The sequence below is a fragment of the Anomaloglossus baeobatrachus genome, chromosome 5 (assembly GCF_048569485.1).
Source record: "Anomaloglossus baeobatrachus isolate aAnoBae1 chromosome 5, aAnoBae1.hap1, whole genome shotgun sequence".
NCBI classification, from domain to species: Eukaryota; Metazoa; Chordata; class Amphibia; order Anura; family Aromobatidae; genus Anomaloglossus; species Anomaloglossus baeobatrachus.
Genome location: NC_134357.1, coordinates 12,804,015 through 12,821,596, shown reverse-complemented (window position 1 = coordinate 12,821,596; position 17,582 = coordinate 12,804,015). Strand labels below are relative to the sequence as shown.

General features: G+C 52.8%; 1 protein-coding gene across 1 annotated transcript in view; it reads left to right on the top strand.

Moving 5' to 3' along the window:
• The window catches only part of SMC3 (structural maintenance of chromosomes 3), a 117,621-nt gene that overhangs the window by 12,746 nt on the left and 87,293 nt on the right, over positions 1 to 17,582 (top strand). Inside the window, exons 7-13 of the mRNA XM_075348222.1 lie at positions 444 to 522; positions 648 to 765; positions 844 to 1,019; positions 1,621 to 1,701; positions 1,989 to 2,153; positions 2,309 to 2,430; positions 3,022 to 3,235. Of these exons, the coding sequence (XP_075204337.1) occupies positions 444 to 522; positions 648 to 765; positions 844 to 1,019; positions 1,621 to 1,701; positions 1,989 to 2,153; positions 2,309 to 2,430; positions 3,022 to 3,235 (955 nt within the window). The remainder of the gene's footprint in view (positions 1 to 443; positions 523 to 647; positions 766 to 843; positions 1,020 to 1,620; positions 1,702 to 1,988; positions 2,154 to 2,308; positions 2,431 to 3,021; positions 3,236 to 17,582) is intronic.

The window sequence follows — 17,582 nt, the reverse complement described above, 5'->3', positions numbered from 1 at the left end:
GCTAATAAAGGGGTTTAGAAAAGTAATAGGTCTTCTGCCGCTATGGGGGGTCCGTGCCGAGATTGGTTTTCTTTGTTGGTTGTACACTGCTGAGGCCATAACACCTGGGTAGACACCCCGGACACCATTAACACCAGCGGGGACCACCAGAGCGGCAGATATTTCAGGAGAGTTTATGGGGTTTTATTTATTTATTTTTTTATTTGTTATTTTTTTAATTTATTCAATTTCTTCTTATCTGGGAAAGAACCTAAATTCATAAAACAGACCGTGGATATTCCTGCAATCCTCAGACATTTTTACTCGCATCTTCAGAGTTTTCAGTGGATAAGGGAGAGGACAATCAAAGTGTATACAGTTCAGGGTTTCCTGCACAGTCTCTAAATAATGACAGGATCTTTTTAGAGACCTGGTGTAATTTAATTTATATTTTGCCTTTCTAGTAAGAATGATGTTATGAATCTGTTGGAAAGTGCTGGATTTTCTCGCAGCAATCCATATTACATCGTAAAACAGGGCAAGGTATGGCCAGTTTAAATATTTATGTATTACACGTACAAAGCATAAGTTGTTCAATATTGCTGCATCTGAAAAAGCAATGATGTTCGTATAGTCTTTTTTAATTATTTTTACTTTTGCCCTCGTAGATTAACCAAATGGCAACTGCCCCAGATTCCCAAAGGTTGAAACTGCTCCGTGAAGTGGCCGGGACCAGGGTATACGATGAGCGGAAGGAAGAAAGTATCTCCCTAATGAAGGAAACCGGTTGGTGATAGTTCTCCTCTCGGTCTTTTGGACGTGGACGGTGATTGCTTTTCCGTCACATGTTCTATTTCATTTCAGAGGGTAAACGAGAGAAGATCAACGAGCTCCTGAAGTACATTGAGGAGAGGCTGCACACTCTGGAGGAGGAGAAGGAAGAGCTGGCGCAGTACCAGAAGTGGGATAAGATGAGGCGAGCCCTGGAGTACACCATCTACAACCAGGAGCTGAATGAGACCCGGGCCAAGCTCGATGAGGCAAGTGGCCAACCTCCCCACGTCTGGCTGCAAAAATGCATGGAATGTTACACCAAAATATCCCAATAATAATAAATAAAGCCAATATAAAAGGAGTTTTTTATTAATGGTAAATATTTAATAAAACTATACATGAAATTTGACATACAATTAAAACCTACATAAAACCCAAAGGCAGGGAAAACAGGCTATGCAACCCAGCATGGACATGAGGTGTAATGTTTATATATGTATATGGGGAGCAGTTAAAGTATACCTTAAATGAAACAGTAATGCGGTCATTAATACGGTCACAGGTTGACCTTTCAATAGTAAAATACTATAACCGCAAAACCAACTGCCCCATTAAAACACAAATAGCAAACCTGTAGCCATGGTGGATCGCACAACCAGCCTCCCCGCCTCTCACTCCAACGCACGTTTCACACTGCTGCTTCCTCAGGGAGTGGTCAACCTCCCCACGTCTGGCTGCAAAAATGCATGGAAGCTGGAAATGCACTGATTAATTAAAGAGGGTCTGCAAGTGGGGAACAAGATTAAGCTGCGTATCCTGGTCTTCATTTGTTGGTAGAAACTAACGTTTTTGTTTTTTCTCTTTTAGCTTTCATCAAAAAGAGAGACAAGTGGTGAAAAATCAAGGCAGCTGAGAGATGCCCAGCAGGATGCCAGGGATAAAATGGAGGTGAGCAGCACTTACCAAATCTGTGATTAATAATATTTTGGCTTAATTTAATATTCTCTCACCTCCCCCACCCCATTCCCAATGAGGATGTATGATCCTCATCACTGATGGCTGTGCACTCACTCCCCATGGGGCACAGAGTGAACGCCAAGCTTTATAACCTTTTGGGTATAAATCTCCTATTAGTGCTGCAACAGGTCTATTAAGAAGTAAAAGATATTCATGAATTGTACAGAACTCATTTTATCTTTTTATATATATATATATATATATTTTTTTTTTTTAAGGATGTTGAACGTCAAGTGCGAGAATTAAAGTCCAAGATCTCTGCAATGAAAGAAGAGAAGGAGCAGCTGAGCACTGAACGACAAGAGCAGATAAAGCAAAGGACCAAACTGGAGCTGAAAGCCAAGGACTTGCAGGATGAACTGGCCGGGAACAGCGAGCAGAGGGTAACTACATTTCCAGCAAATGCAGGGTGAAGAGACTGTGCATCTAGTATTGGGTGATCGGCCATGTCTGACAACACGGGTCCCAGCAATTTGGCTCAGAAGGGGCTCATGAACTAATGGGGCATTGATTAACATGAACTTGTTCTCCATTTTAGAAACGTCTTTTGAAAGAAAGGCAGAAATTACTGGAGAAGATTGAGGAAAAACAGAAAGAGCTGGCGGAGACAGAACCCAAGTTCTCCAGTGTTAAACAGAAAGAAGAAAGCGGCATTGCAAGGTTTGTATGTGTAGGGGCAGTAAAGCTGAAACCTCTCTGCAGGTTAATGCTGCAATATCCCTGTACTGAACGTAAAAACAATTTGGTAAAGAAAATTATTCCTATCTATAGATCGAATTGGGGTCTATAGAGCCCCATATGATTGAGCATAGGTCGAGTATTCGTATCTATGACAGTGCTATAAAGTGCTGCCTTCTGTATGATCTGGCATTCCTTAGGACATTATATGGAGCAGCTCTTGGATAGCTGTAGGTCCCAGCGGTCAGACCACCAGCGAGCTTAAGATAGAGGACTACTTACAATTTGGGGAAAACCCTCTTGTTACTAATGAGCACATTAATTGTATGGAACTCTGTAGTCTATGAATTTATACAATTACAGATTAGATCCAGAATGATCAACCATACATGCACTTAGTTTATACAATTGTTTGTGCTTTGATACAGGTATGTCCCACTTAAAAAATCAGCTGTGTCTTTATTTTCTTACAATTTTTTGCTTAATTGTGTGTGTAAAACATAAATTACTATTATTTTTTTTTTTTTTTTATTATTATTACAATTACCAATAATATTTTATACTGTCATTTAGATTGGCACAAGCCACCCAGGAGAGAACGGATTTATATGCCAAGCAAGGCCGTGGCAGCCAATTTACATCTAAGGAAGAAAGAGACAAGTGGATTAAAAAGGAGCTGAAGTCCCTAGACCAGGCCATAAATGACAAGAAAAGGCAGATTGCTGCGATACACAAAGATCTGGAAGACACAGAGGCGAATAAAGAGAGAAATCTGGAGCAATACACTGTACGTGACCTTTGTAATACCTGAATTTATACTGAGAATCTAGACTTAGGCTATGTGTGCACAGTGCGTTTTTCTTTGTCTCTCCATTGGGAGACCCAGACAATTGGGTGTATAGCTTCTGCCTCCGGAGGCCACACAAAGTATTACACTTTAAAAAGTGTAACCCCTCCCCTCTGCCTATACACCCTCCCGTGGATCACGGGTTCCTCAGTTTTATGCTTTGTGTGGAAGGAGGCACACATCCACTCATGCATTCTCATAACTTAGTTGTCGGTTGGAAGAAAAGTGGACCCCCACGGGGCCCCCGGCATGTTCCCTTCTCACCCCACTATGTCGGCGGTGTTGTTAAGGTTGAGGTACCCATTGCGGGTACAAAGGCTGGAGCCACATGCCGTCTCCTTCACCATCCCTTATGCGGCTCTGGGAGAAGTGGGATCCTGAGCGGTCATCCATTTACTGGGACCGTGCTCCATCCGCAGCCCCTAGTGGAATCTGCCGGACCGGAGCCTATTCAACCCCAGGGACCGGGCCCTGCTACTTAAAGGTACTCTGTGTCCCCTTCGGGGACTGTACAGGGAGCGCACCTTCTTCCCGGAAGCCGCGGTAGTCGTAACACTGAGGAGACAGGTGGACTTCCGCGCCGACCGGGCCTGCTTGTCGGGCGCGGCCTCAAATTTAGTCCCCGGCTTCACCGCGGCCTAGTCGCAAAAATCCCGCCCCTGGGCCTGCCTGTCAGGGGTAAGGCCGGGATTACCGACATGATGTCGGATGTGACGGCTGGAGCATCCTGCATGTCTTCCTCCCCCCTCACTGGCCACTGTGGGGACCCCAGACGGTACCCATTGCGGGTACGGAGGCTGGAGTCACAGGCCGTCTCCTTCACCATCCCTTATGCGGCTGGGAGAAGTGGGACCTGAGCGGTCATCCATACTGGGACCGTGCTCCATCCGCAGCCCCTGGTGGAACCTGCCATACCGGAGCCTCTTCAACCCCAGGGACCGGGCCCTGCTACTTAAAGGTACTCTGTGTCCCCATTGGGGACTGTACAGGGAGCGCACCTTCTTCCCGGAAGCCGCGGTAGTTGTAAAACTGAGGAGGCAGGTGGACTTCCGCGCCGACCGGGCCTGCTGGTCGGGTGCGGCCTCAAATTTAGTCCCCGGCTTCACCGCGGCCTAGTCGCGAAAATCCCGCCCCCGGGCCTGCCTGTCAGGGGTAAGGGCGGGATTACCGATATGACGTCGGATGTGAGGGCTGGAACATCTTGCATGTTTTCCTCCCCCCTCACTGACCACTGTGGGGAACTCAGACTCCCGCTCTTTGCTGGCGCCGCCCTCGGCCTCACTCCTCCCCTGAGAGCTCCGGCGGCCATTTTCTGGCATTCTGCCGGTGGGTGCTTCTCAGGGGAGCTCAGGGTGAACACCGCACCCGGTGCTGGTCCCCCTAGGGTGCCGGATACATATGTATATATTATATATATTTCTGTTCGGACAGACTGTATACCCTTTGTTCAGGGGTGCATTCACATTTACCTTCAGTGGTCACTCTCCTAGGAGACAACAGGCACAGGTTTTTCTCGCGGTCTGTACCTCTTGTGGGGTTATGTTACCTGCGGGGTCCACCTACCCTCACTGTGAGCAATGCTCGACTCCTGCCTCGCTTGCTCACCCGGAGCCTCGGGCACTGGTGGGCCCCTCGGCTCATGTAGACCCCCCTGCTCCCCCTGAGCAGGCTGCAGGGACAGAGTCACCGGTGTTGGCCCTCAGTCATTTTCATATGATCAAATGGTCTTCTAAGCTCCTTGAGGCATTGCAGTCCAGACCGGACCTTTCACAGGCCCTGGCCCTGTTAGCCTGTTTCATCCAGGCCCCGCTTGGTTAGCGCCGCAGCGCGCTCCCAGGTTGAGCCCTAGGTCTCAGGCGGAGGACTCCTGCCCGGACCGCAGTCCAAGACCGGCTAAGCGGTCTCGCTGGGACTCTTCCCCGACTTCCTCACGCTGCTAGGGTTCCCAGCTTGAGGACTCTCAGGAAGACGAGGCGGACGGGGGAGCTCAGGGCTCTGGCCCTGACTTCACCCTTAACCTTGATACTCCTGAGGGGGACGCCTTAGTAAAGGATCTTATTTCGTCCATCATCCAGGTGCTGGTTCGCTCTCCTCTGCCTCCTCCTGTAGAGGGGTCGGCTTCTCAGCAGGAGAAACACCAGTTTCGGTTCCCCAAACGTACAATACGTTTTTTGATCACTCTAACTTCAGGGATGCTGTCCAGAAACCCGGAGCGGTCCCGGACAAGCGTTGGGTTAAACGTCACACTGACACGCATTACCCCTTTCCATCTGAAGTTGTTAAGAGTTGGGCTCATTCTCCCAAAATGGATCCTCCAGCCTCCAAATTGGCTGCTAGGTCCGTTGTGTCTGTTGCAAATGGCTCATCCCTGAAGGATGCCACTGGCAGACAGATAGAGCTCTTGGTGAAGTCCATCTATGAGGCCACGGGCACGTCTTTCGCCCCGGCCCTTGCAGCCGTGTGGGCTCTCCAAGCAATCTAGGCTTGTGTGAAGGAGTTTAATGCTGTCACATGGAATTTTGCTCCGCATATTCCGTCTTGACTCTCGGGCATCAGCCTTTTCGTCCTGCGCCATGAACGCCGTCCGGGTCTCCGCTAGCCGCACGGCTGTAGCATATGCTAACTCCGTGGCAGTTCGCAGGGCCATGTGGCTGCGCGAATGGGAACCAGACTCGGCTTCAAAAAGGTTCTTAACTGGTTTACCTTTCTTCAGCGCTCTATTGGGAGACCCAGATGATTGGGTGTATAGCACTGCCTCCGGAGGCCACACAAAGCAATTACACTAAAAAGTGTAAGGCCCCTCCCCTTCTGGCTATACACCCCCAGTGGGATCACTGGCTCACCAGTTTTCTGCTTTGTGCGAAGGAGGTCAGACATCCACGCATAGCTCCACTGTTTGTAGTCAGCAGTAGCTGCTGGCTATATCGGATGGAAGAAAAGAGGGCCCATATGGGGCCCCCAGCATGCTCCCTTCTCACCCGCGGTGGTGCTTGTAAGGTTGAGGTACCTATTGCTGGTACAGAGGCTGGAGCCCACATGCTGTTTTCCTTCCACATCCCCTTAGGGCTCTGTGGAAGTGGGATCTTACCGGCCTCCAAGCCCTGAGGCCGGGCTCCATCCACAGACCCAGAGAACCTGCTGGATTTGGAGCGGGAGTGCCGTTCAGGGACAAGGCCCTGCAACTTTCAGGTACTCTGTGTCCCCGGCAGGCACGGACACTCTCAAGGCTTGCTGAGCGTTTTAGTGCGCCGGGGACAGTAGCGCTGTGCGCTGGGGTTAGGTCACTGCAGCTTTGCTGAGTGACGTTACATGTTGGGAACTACTGCGCCGACCGCTGCTGGAGCGGCGGCGCAGCTGCGACTTGTGGTGCGCCGGGGACTTTGCGCCGACCGCGCTTTTACGGCGACGGCGCTTCTAACTTTAGCCCCCGGCTTCTGCGGCCTAGCGCCGCTTCGTTCCCGCCCCCACCCTGTCAATCAGGGTAGGGGAGAGACGCTGCTCAATTGGCAGCGCCGAGGGCTGGAGCTTTATTTACATGCTCCAGCCCTCTCACTAGGCACAGTGGGAAGCAGGCTTCCCGCTCTTCGTCTGTATACGCCCAGGGCCCGCCCCCCCTCTCCACAAGGACGCCGGCAGCCATTACACATGCGGTCTGGCTGGGGAAAGGCAGCAGGCTCTGGGAGACCCAGACTAAAGGGATTTCGGCGACCACACACCCGCTCCTAAGCGGGCGGTAAGCTGCACTTTAGTGCTGGCCCCACTTGTGCCTCAGTGTTATATTAGTGTACTTTTTTGTTAGTACCATATATAGTTGCACTGTAAGGTCGCTTCTTGGCTGGACACCCTGTACTGCTCTGAGGAGGCAGCAACATGTCATCCGCAAAACGCAAGGGTGCCAAGGCACAGGCTGTGTACACTGTTTGTACTGCATGTGGGGCTGATCTACCGGCAGGCTCCAAAGACTCACATTGTGTACAATGTTCAGTCCCAGTGGCACTCCGTCAGCCAGAGCCTAATGTGGTGGTAGCCCAGGCAGAGACGCCTGTGAACCCTGCCCCGGTGACGGGGACAGACTTTGCAGTTTTTGCTGACAAAATGTCTGTGACTATGTTAAAAATCCTGGAGACCTTGCAGTCCAGGCCAGTTACTCAGACCATGGACACTGCTGTGTCTATGCTCTCCGGTCCCCCTCAGTTGGAACTAATCCGTACTTCAAGGGGGTCTCAAGCATCACAGGCTGAAGTCTCTGACTCAGATGACAGTCCCAGGCAGCCTAAGCGAGCTCGCTGGGAAAGACCCTCCACGTCCTCACACTGCTCAGGGTCTCAGCGAGAAGAGTCTCTCTGTGATGAGACTGAGGACGGTGATCAGGAATCTAATCCTGAGGCTCCTTTCAATCTGGATGCCCCTGATGGTGACGCCATGGTTAATGACCTTATATCGGCAATTAATAGACTGTTGGATATTTCTCCCCCAGCCCCTTCTGCAGAGGAGGCAGCTGCAGAGCAGGAGAAGTTCCATTTCCTGTATCCCAAGCGTAAATTAAGTGCTTTTTTGGACCACTCTGACTTCAGAGAATCGATCCAGAAACACGACGCTCATCCAGATAAGCGTTTCTCTAAACGTTCTAAGGATACCCGTTACCCTTTTCCTGCTGAGGTGACCAAACGCTGGACCCAGTGTCCAAAGGTGGATCCCCCAATTTCCAAGCTTGCGGCTAGATCCATAGTCGCAGTAGAGGATGGCGCTTCACTTAAAGATGCCAACGACAGACAGATGGACCTTTGGTTGAAATCTGTCTATGAAGCTATCGGCGCGTCGTTTGCTCCAGCATTCGCGGCCGTGTGGGCACTCCAAGCTATTTCAGCTGGTTTAGCACAGGTAGATGCTATCATACATCCAGCAGTGCCGCAGGTGGCGTCCCTAACTTCGCAAATGTCTGCGTTTGCGACCTATGCTATCAATGCTGTCCTAGAATCTACGAGCCGTACCGCTATGGCGTCCGCCAATTCTGTGGTTTTGCGCAGAGCCTTGTGGTTAAAGGACTGGAAAGCAGATGCTGGTTCCAAAAAATGCTTAACCAGCTTGCCATTATCCAGGGACAGACTGTTTGGTGAGCCATTGGCTGAAATCATAAAACAGTCCAAGGGTAAGGACTCTTCCTTACCACAGCCCAGAGCAAGTAAACCTCAACAGAAAAAGTGGCAGTCGAGGTTTCGGTCCTTTCGAGGCTCGGGCAAGGCCCAATTCTCCTCGTCCAAAAGGACTCAGAAAGAACAAGGGAGCTCAGATTCCTGGCGGGCTCACTCACGCCCCAGGAAAGCAAATGGAGGAACCGCTTCCAAAGCGGCTACCTCATGACTTTCGGCCCCCTCCCTCCGCATCCTCGGTCGGTGGCAGGCTCTCCCGCTTTTGCGACATTTGGCTGTCACAGGTCAAGGACCGGTGGGTAACAGACATTTTGTCTCGCGGGTACAGAATCGAGTTCAGTTCTCGACCTCCACTTCGGTTCTTCAGAACCTCCCCACACCCCAACCGAGCAGATGCCCTGCTGCAGGCGGTGGACTCTCTAAGAGCAGAAGGAGTCGTGATCCCTGTCCCCCCTCAGGAACGGGGGCGAGGATTTTACTCCAATCTCTTTGTGGTTCCAAAAAAGGACGGCTCCTTCCGTCCTGTTCTGGACCTAAAACTGCTCAACAAGCATGTGAACGCCAGGCGGTTCCGGATGGAATCCCTCCGCTCAGTCATTGCCTCAATGTCTCAAGGAGATTTCATAGCATCAATAGACATCAAAGATGCTTATCTCCACGTGCCGATTGCTACAGAGCACCAACGCTTTCTACGCTTCGTGATAGGAGACGACCATCTTCAGTTCGTAGCTCTGCCATTTGGTCTGGCGACAGCCCCTCGGGTGTTCACCAAGATCATGGCGGCAGTGGTAGCAGTCTTGCACTCTCACGGACACTCTGTGATCCCTTACTTGGACGATCTACTGGTCAAGGCACCCTCTCAAGAGGCATGCCAACTCAGCCTGAATGTTGCACTGGAGACTCTCCAGGCGTTCGGGTGGATCATCAACTTCCCAAAGTCAAATCTGTCACCGACCCAATCACTAACGTATCTTGGCATGGAGTTTCATACTCTCTCAGCGATAGTGAAGCTTCCGCTGGACAAGCAGCGGTCTCTACAGACTGGGGTGCAGGCTCTCCTTCAAAGTCAGTCGCACTCCTTAAGACGCCTCATGCACTTCCTCGGGAAGATGGTGGCGGCAATAGAGGCGGTTCCGTTTGCGCAGTTTCATCTGCGTCCACTTCAATGGGACATTCTCCGCCAATGGGACGGGAAGTCAACATCCCTAGACAGGAAAGTCTCCCTTTCCCAGACGGCCAAGGACTCTCTGCAGTGGTGGCTTCTTCCCACCTCATTATCACAGGGAAGATCCTTCCTACCACCGTCTTGGGCGGTGGTCACGACAGACGCGAGTCTGTCAGGGTGGGGAGCAGTTTTTCTCCACCACAGGGCTCAGGGTACGTGGACTCGGCAGGAGTCCACCCTTCAGATCAATGTTCTGGAAATCAGAGCAGTGTATCTTGCCCTACTAGCCTTCCAGCAGTGGCTGGAAGGAAGGCAGATCCGAGTTCAGTCGGACAACTCCACAGCGGTGGCATACATCAACCACCAAGGGGGGACACGCAGTCGGCAAGCCTTCCAGGAAGTCCGGCGGATTCTGATGTGGGTGGAAGCCACAGCCTCCACCATATCCGCAGTTCACATCCCCGGCGTAGAAAACTGGGAAGCAGACTTCCTCAGTCGCCAGGGCATGGACGCGGGGGAATGGTCCCTTCACCCAGACGTGTTTCAGGAAATCTGTCGCCGCTGGGGGGTGCCGGACGTCGACCTAATGGCGTCACGGCACAACAACAAGGTCCCAACCTTCATGGCACGGTCTCGCGATCAAAGAGCGCTGGCGGCAGACGCCCTAGTGCAAGATTGGTCGCAGCTCCGGCTCCCTTATGTGTATCCACCTCTGGCACTCTTGCCCAGAGTGCTACGCAAGATCAGATCCGATTGCAGCCGCGTCATACTTGTCGCCCCAGACTGGCCGAGGAGGGCGTGGTATCCGGATCTGTGGCAGCTCACGGTCGGCCAACCGTGGGCACTACCAGACCGACCAGACTTACTGTCCCAAGGGCCGTTTTTCCATCGGAATTCTGCGGCCCTGAACCTGACTGTGTGGCCATTGAGTCCTGGATCCTAGCGTCTTCAGGATTGTCCCAAGGGGTCGTTGCCACCATGAGACAGGCTAGGAAGCCCACGTCCGCTAAGATCTACCACAGAACGTGGAGGATATTCTTATCCTGGTCCTCTGCTCAGGGAGTGTCTCCCTGGCCATTTGCATTGCCTACCTTTCTTTCTTTCCTGCAATCTGGGTTAGAAAAAGGTTTGTCGCTCAGCTCCCTTAAAGGTCAGGTCTCGGCGCTATCCGTCTTTTTTCAGAGGCGTTTGGCACGCCTTCCTAAGGTGCGCACGTTCCTGCAGGGGGTTTGTCATATTGTACCCCCGTACAAGCGGCCGTTAGATCCATGGGATCTGAACAGGGTACTAGTTGCCCTCCAGAAGCCGCCCTTCGAGCCTCTGAGGGAGGTTTCACTTTCTAGACTATCACAGAAAGTGGCTTTTCTGGTAGCGATCACATCTCTTCGGAGAGTGTCTGAGCTAGCAGCGCTGTCATCCAAGGCTCCCTTCCTGGTCTTCCTTCAGGACAAGGTTGTGCTGCGCCCCATTCAGGAGTTTCTCCCGAAGGTGGTATCCTCTTTTCATCTTAATCAGGATATCTCTTTGCCTTCGTTTTGTCCTCATGCAGTTCATCGGTATGAGAAAGATTTACATTTGTTAGATCTGGTGAGAGCACTCAGGATCTACATTTCCCGCACGGCGCCCTTGCGCCGTTCGGATGCACTCTTTGTCCTTGTCGCTGGTCAGCGCAAAGGGTCGCAGGCTTCTAAGGCCACCCTGGCTCGATGGATCAAAGAACCAATTCTTGAAGCCTACCGTTCTGCTGGGCTTCCGGTTCCTTCAGGGCTGAAGGCCCATTCTACCAGAGCCGTGGGTGCATCCTGGGCATTACGACACCAGGCTACGGCTCAACAGGTGTGCCAGGCAGCTACCTGGTCGAGTCTGCACACTTTCACCAAACATTATCAGGTGCATACCTATGCTTCGGCGGACGCCAGCCTAGGTAGAAGAGTCCTGCAGGCGGCAGTTGCCTCCCCGTAGGGGAGGGCTGTCTTGCAGCTCTAACATGAGGTATTTCTTTACCCACCCAGGGACAGCTTTTGGACGTCCCAATCGTCTGGGTCTCCCAATAGAGCGCTGAAGAAGGGAATTTTGTTACTTACCGTAAATTCCTTTTCTTCTAGCTCTTATTGGGAGACCCAGCGCCCGCCCTGTTGTCCTTCGGGATTTTTGGTTTGTTTGCGGGTACACATGTTGTTCATGTTGAACGGTTTTCAGTTCTCCGTTGTTACTCGGAGAGAATTTGTTTAAACCAGTTATTGGCTTTCCTCCTTCTTGCTTTTGCACTAAAACTGGTGAGCCAGTGATCCCACTGGGGGTGTATAGCCAGAAGGGGAGGGGCCTTACACTTTTTAGTGTAATTGCTTTGTGTGGCCTCCGGAGGCAGTGCTATACACCCAATCGTCTGGGTCTCCCAATACGAGCTAGAAGAAAAGGAATTTACGGTAAGTAACAAAATTCCCTTTTCTGGCGACCGTTTATTTGGCAAACGATTAGATGTTATTATTAGGGAATCCAAGGGAAAGGTCTCCTCCTTACCCCAGTCCAAACCTAAGAGACCTCAGCAAAGAAAAATCCCATCGAGGTTTCGGTCCTTTCGTCCCTCCGCCAAGCCACATTCTTCTTCGTCCAACAGGCCGGAGAAAGGCCAGAGGAACTCATATGCGTGGCGGCCCATGTCACGACCCCAATAGGCCGCAGGGGGCACTGCCTCCAAAACGGCCTCATGGCTCTCGGTCTACCCTAGCCGCATCCCCGGTCGGTGGCAGGCTCTCCCGCTTTGGCGGCGCCTGGTGGCCACAAGTTCAAGACCGATGGGTGAGAGACATTCTGTCTCATGGTTACAGGATAGAGTTCAGTTCTCGTCCTGCGGCTCGTTTCTTCAGAACTTCTGGGCCCCTGCTCAGGTGGCGTGTCAACAGGTTGCTCTGGTGACTCTCCAGGGACAAACAGCTCTTCCTGCAGGCGGGGGTGCAATCACTTCTTCGGAGTCAGTCACACCCCTTAAGGCGCCTCATGCACTTCCTGGGGAAGATGGTTGCAGCTAGGGAGGCAGTGCCGTTCGCGAACCAAGGCGGTACTCGCAGTCGTCAAGATTTCCAGGAAGTCCGGCGGATTCTGCAGTGGGTGGAAACCACAGGCTCCACCATCTCCGCAGTTCACATCCCGGGCGTAGAAAACTGGGAAGCAGTCTTTTTTCAGTCATCAGGGCATGGACGCGGCAGAATGGTCTCTGCACCCAGAAGTGCTTCAAGAGATCCATCGCCCCTGAGGAACGCAGGTCGATCTCTCAAGGTCCCGGCCTTCATGGCACGGTCTCAGGATCACAGACCTCTGGCAGCGGACGCTTTTGTCCAGGATTGGTCGCAGTTTCGACTGCCTTATGTGTTTCCCCCTCTGGCGATACTGCCCAGGGTACTACGCAGGATCAGGTCCGACTGCCGTCGCGCCATTCTTGTCGCCCAGACTGGCCGAGACGGTCGTGGTATCCGGATCTGGGGCATCTCACGGTGGGTCAACCGTGGGCACTTCCAGACCGCCCAGACTTGCTGTCACAAGGCCCGTTTTTTCCATCTGAAATTCTGTGGCCCTCAACTTGACTAAGGGCCATTGGTCCCTGACTCCTAGAGTCTTCAGGTTTATCTCAGGATGTCATTGCCACCACGAGACAAGCCAGGAAGCCAACGTCCGCCAAGATCTATTACAGGTCTTGGCAAGTCTTTCTATCCTGGTACGCTGACAACGGCTTTCCTCCATGGCCGTTTACCTTACCCACATTCCTTTCATTCCTACAATTTGGAATGGACAAGGGTTTGTCCCTCGACTCTCTCTCTAGGGCCAAGTATCCACGCTCGCCGTGTTTTTTCTTTTAAAAGCGTCTAGCCAGGCTTCCGCAGGTCCGCACGTTCCTGCAGGGGGTCTGCCACATGGTCCCACCTTACAAACGTCCGTTGGAACCCTGGTATCTTAGCAGAGTCCTGACGGCTCTTCAAAAGCCGCCTTTTGAGCTGCTGCGGGATGTCTCTCTCTCCCGTCTTTCACAGAAAGTGGCCTTCCTAGTGACAGTCACATCTCTTCAGAGAGTGTCTGAGCTTGCAGCGCGGTCATGCAAGGCTCCCTTCCTGGTTTTCCACCAGGATAAGGTGGTTCTTCGTCCTGTCCCGGAATTTCTCTCTAAGGTGGTATCTCCTTTTCATCTAAATCAGGATATCTCCTTGCCTTCCTGTTGCCCTAATCCAATTCACCAGTGTGAAAAGGTTTTGCACTCTTTGGATCTAGTGAGAGCACTCCGGTTCTACGTGTCTCGCACGGCACCCCCTGCGCCGTTCAGATGCGCTTTTTGTCCTTGTCGCTGGCCAGCGTATGGACTCTCAGGCCTCCAAGTCGACCTTGGCTCGGTGGATCAAGGAACCGATTCTCGAGGCCTACCGTTCTTCGGGCCTTCCGCTCTCTTCAGGGCTGAAAGGCCATTCTACCAGAGCTGTAGGTGCGTCCTGGGCATTGCGGCACCGGGCAACGGTTCAGCAGGTGTGTCAGGCAGCTACATGGTCTAGTCTGCACACTTTCACGAAGCACTATCAAGTGCATACCTACGCTTCGGCAGACGCCAGTCTCGGTAGGCGAGTCCTTCAGACGGCGGTTGTCCTCCTGTAAGAGGGGGCCGTTTTCGGCTCTTCTTATTGAGGTATTCTTTTACCCACCCAGGGACTGCTCTTGGACGTCCCAATTGTCTGGGTCTCCCAATGGAGCGACAAAGAAGAAGGGAATTTTGTTTACTTACCGTTTAATTCCTTTTCTTTGTCGCTCCATTGGGAGACCCAGACAATTGGGTGTATAGTTTCTGCCTCCGGAGGCCACACAAAGTATTACACTTTAAAAGTGTAACCCCTCCCCTCTGCCTATACACCCTCCCGTGCATCACGGGCTCCTCAGTTTTATGCTTTGTGTGGAAGGAGGCACACATCCACTCATGCATTCTCATATTAGTTATATCGGTTGGAAGAAAAGTGGGCCCCCACGGGGCCCCCGGCATGTTCCCTTCTCACCCCACTACGTCGGCGGTGCTGTTAAGGTTGAGGTACCCATTGCGGGTACAAAGGCCGGAGCCTCATGCCGTTTTCCTTCACCATCCCTTAGCGGCTCTGGGAGAAGTGGGATCCTGACCGGTCATCCATTTACTGGGACCGTGCTCCCTCCGCAGCCCCTGTGGGAATCTGCCGGACAGGAGTCTATTCATCCTCAGGGACCGGGCCCTGCATCTCTAAGGTACTTTGTGTCCCCATGGGGGCTATGCATGGAGCGCCTTCTTCCCGGACCCTGCAGCAGCTGCTGATTTGTGAAGACCGGCGGACTTCCGCGCCGACCGCGCCTGTTTGTCGGCCGCGGTCTTAAATTTAGTCCCCGGCTTCATTGCGGCCTAGTAGCAAAACTCCCGCCCCCGGGCCTGCCTGTCAGGGGTAAGGGCGGGACTGCCGACCTGACGTCGGATGTGAGGGCCGGAGCATCCTGTATGTTTCCTCCCCCCTCACTGATCACTGTGGGGACCCCAGATTCCCGCACTTTTCTAGCGCCGCCCACGGCTCCACTCCTCCCCAGAGAGCTCCGGCAGCCATTTTTTTGGCATTCTGCCGGTGGAGGATTACCAGGAAAGAGCTCTGCAACTCTGGGAGGCCTAAGGCAGGGAATCTGGAGGACACACACTCCGCTTTTTAGCGGTCGGTAAGCCACACCGGTCACCTGGTGCTGGTCCCCTTAGGGTGCCGGAATAGATACGTATTCTATATATATATTTCTGTTCGGTCGGGCTATATACCCTTTCCCATATACCCTCAGTGATCACTCTCCTAGGAGACAACAGCATGTCGTCCACAAGGAGCAAGAGTGCTAAGGCACAGGGTTTTTTTGCGACCTGTACCTCTTGTGCGGCTATGTTACCTGCGGGTTCCACCTACCCTCACTGTGAGCAATGCTCGACCCCTGTTTTGCTTGCTCAGCCGGATCCTCGGTCACTAGTGGGCCCCTCGGCTCAGGTAGACCCCCCTGCTCCCCCTGTCCAGGCGGCAGGGACAGAGTTTTCCGTTTTTGCTGAGAAACTCTCTGAGTCACTTTCACAATCCATGGCTCAGTCTATGGACAAATGGTCTGCCAAGCTGCTAGAAGCTTTGCAGTCCAGACCGGTCCTTACACAGGCCCCGGGCCCTATTGGATCGTCGCCTCCAGGCCCCTCTCGGTCCGCGCCACAGCGCGCTCCCAGGGGGGGCCCTAGGTCTCACGTGGAGGACTCCTGCCCGGACCACAGTCCCAGACCGGCTAAGCGGGCTTGCTGGGAATCTTCCCCGACTTCTTCACGCTGCTCGGGTTCCCAGCTTGAGGACTCTCTGGAGGACGAGGCGGACGTTCCAGCTCAGGGCTCTGACCCTGACGTTGCTCTCAATCTTGATACACCTGAAGGGGACGCCTTAGTAAATGACCTTATCTCGTCCATCAACCAGGTGTTAGATCTATCTCCCCCGCCTCCACCTGTAGAGGAGTCGACTTCTCAGCAGGAGAAACACCAGTTTCGGTTCCCTAAACGTACACGGAGTGCGTTTTTCGATCACTCTAACTTCAGAGATGCTGTCCAGAAGCCCAGAGCGGTTCCGGACAAGCGCTTTACTAAGCGCCTTACTGACACACGTTACCCCTTCCCCTCTGACGTAGTTAAGGGTTGGGCTCAATGTCCCAAGGTGGATCCTCCAGTCTCTAGATTGGCGGCTAGATCTGTGGTATCGGTTGCAGATGGCTCTTCGCTAAAAGATGCCACTGACAGGCAGATAGAGCTCCTGGTGAAATCCATCTATGAAGCCAGGGGCGCGTCTTTTGCCCCGGCTTTTGCAGCCGTGTGGGCACTCCAAGCTATCTCAGCTTGTCTGGCTGAGATTAATGCGGTCACACGTAATTCTGCTCCGCAGGTTGCGTCTTTGACTTCTCAGGCGTCAGCTTTTTCTTCCTACGCCATGAACGCAGTCCTAGACTCTGCTAGCCGTACAGCGGTGGCATCCGCTAATTCTGTGGCAGTCCGCAGGGCCATGTGGCTGCGCGAATGGAAGGCAGACTCGGCTTCCAAGAGGTTCTTAACCGGTTTGCCGTTTTCTGGCGACCGATTATTTGGCGAACGATTGGATGAGATTATTAAGGAATCCAAGGGAAAGGACTCCTCCTTACCCCAGTCCAAACCGAAGAGACCTCAGCAACGGAAAATACAATCGAGGTTTCGGTCCTTTCGTCCCTCCGCCAAGTCCCAATCCTCTTCGTCCAGCAGGCCGTAGAAAGGCCAGAGGAACTCCTATGCGTGGCGGGCTAAGTCACGCCCCCAAAAAGCCGCCGGAGGCAATGCCTCCAAGGCGGCCTCTTCATGACTCTCGGCATCCCCGAACCGCATCCTCGGTCGGTGGCAGGCTCTCCCGCTTTTGCGACGCCTGGTGGCCACATGTTCAAGACCGATGGGTGAGAGACTTTCTGTCTCACGGTTACAGGATAGAGTTCAGCTCTCGTCCTCCGACTCGTTTCTTCAGAACCTCTCCGCCCCCCGCTCGGGCCGACGCACTTTTTCAGGCGGTGGACGCTCTGAAGACAGAAGGAGTTGTGATCCCTGTTCCCCCCCAGGAACATGGTCGCGGCTTTTACTCCAACTTGTTCGTGGTGCCAAAGAAGGACGGTTCGTTCCGTCCCGTTCTGGACCTCAAACTACTCAACAGACATGTGAGCACCAGACGGTTTCGGATGGAATCTCTCCGCTCGGTCATCGCATCGATGTCACAAGGAGACTTCCTAGCATCGATCGACATCAAGGATGCTTATCTCCATGTGCCGATCGCACCCGAACATCAACGCTTCTTGCGTTTCGCCATCGGGGACGAACACCTTCAGTTCGTGGCATTGCCTTTCGGCCTGGCGACAGCCCCACGGGTGTTCACCAAGGTCATGGCATCCGTTGTGGCGGTCCTACACT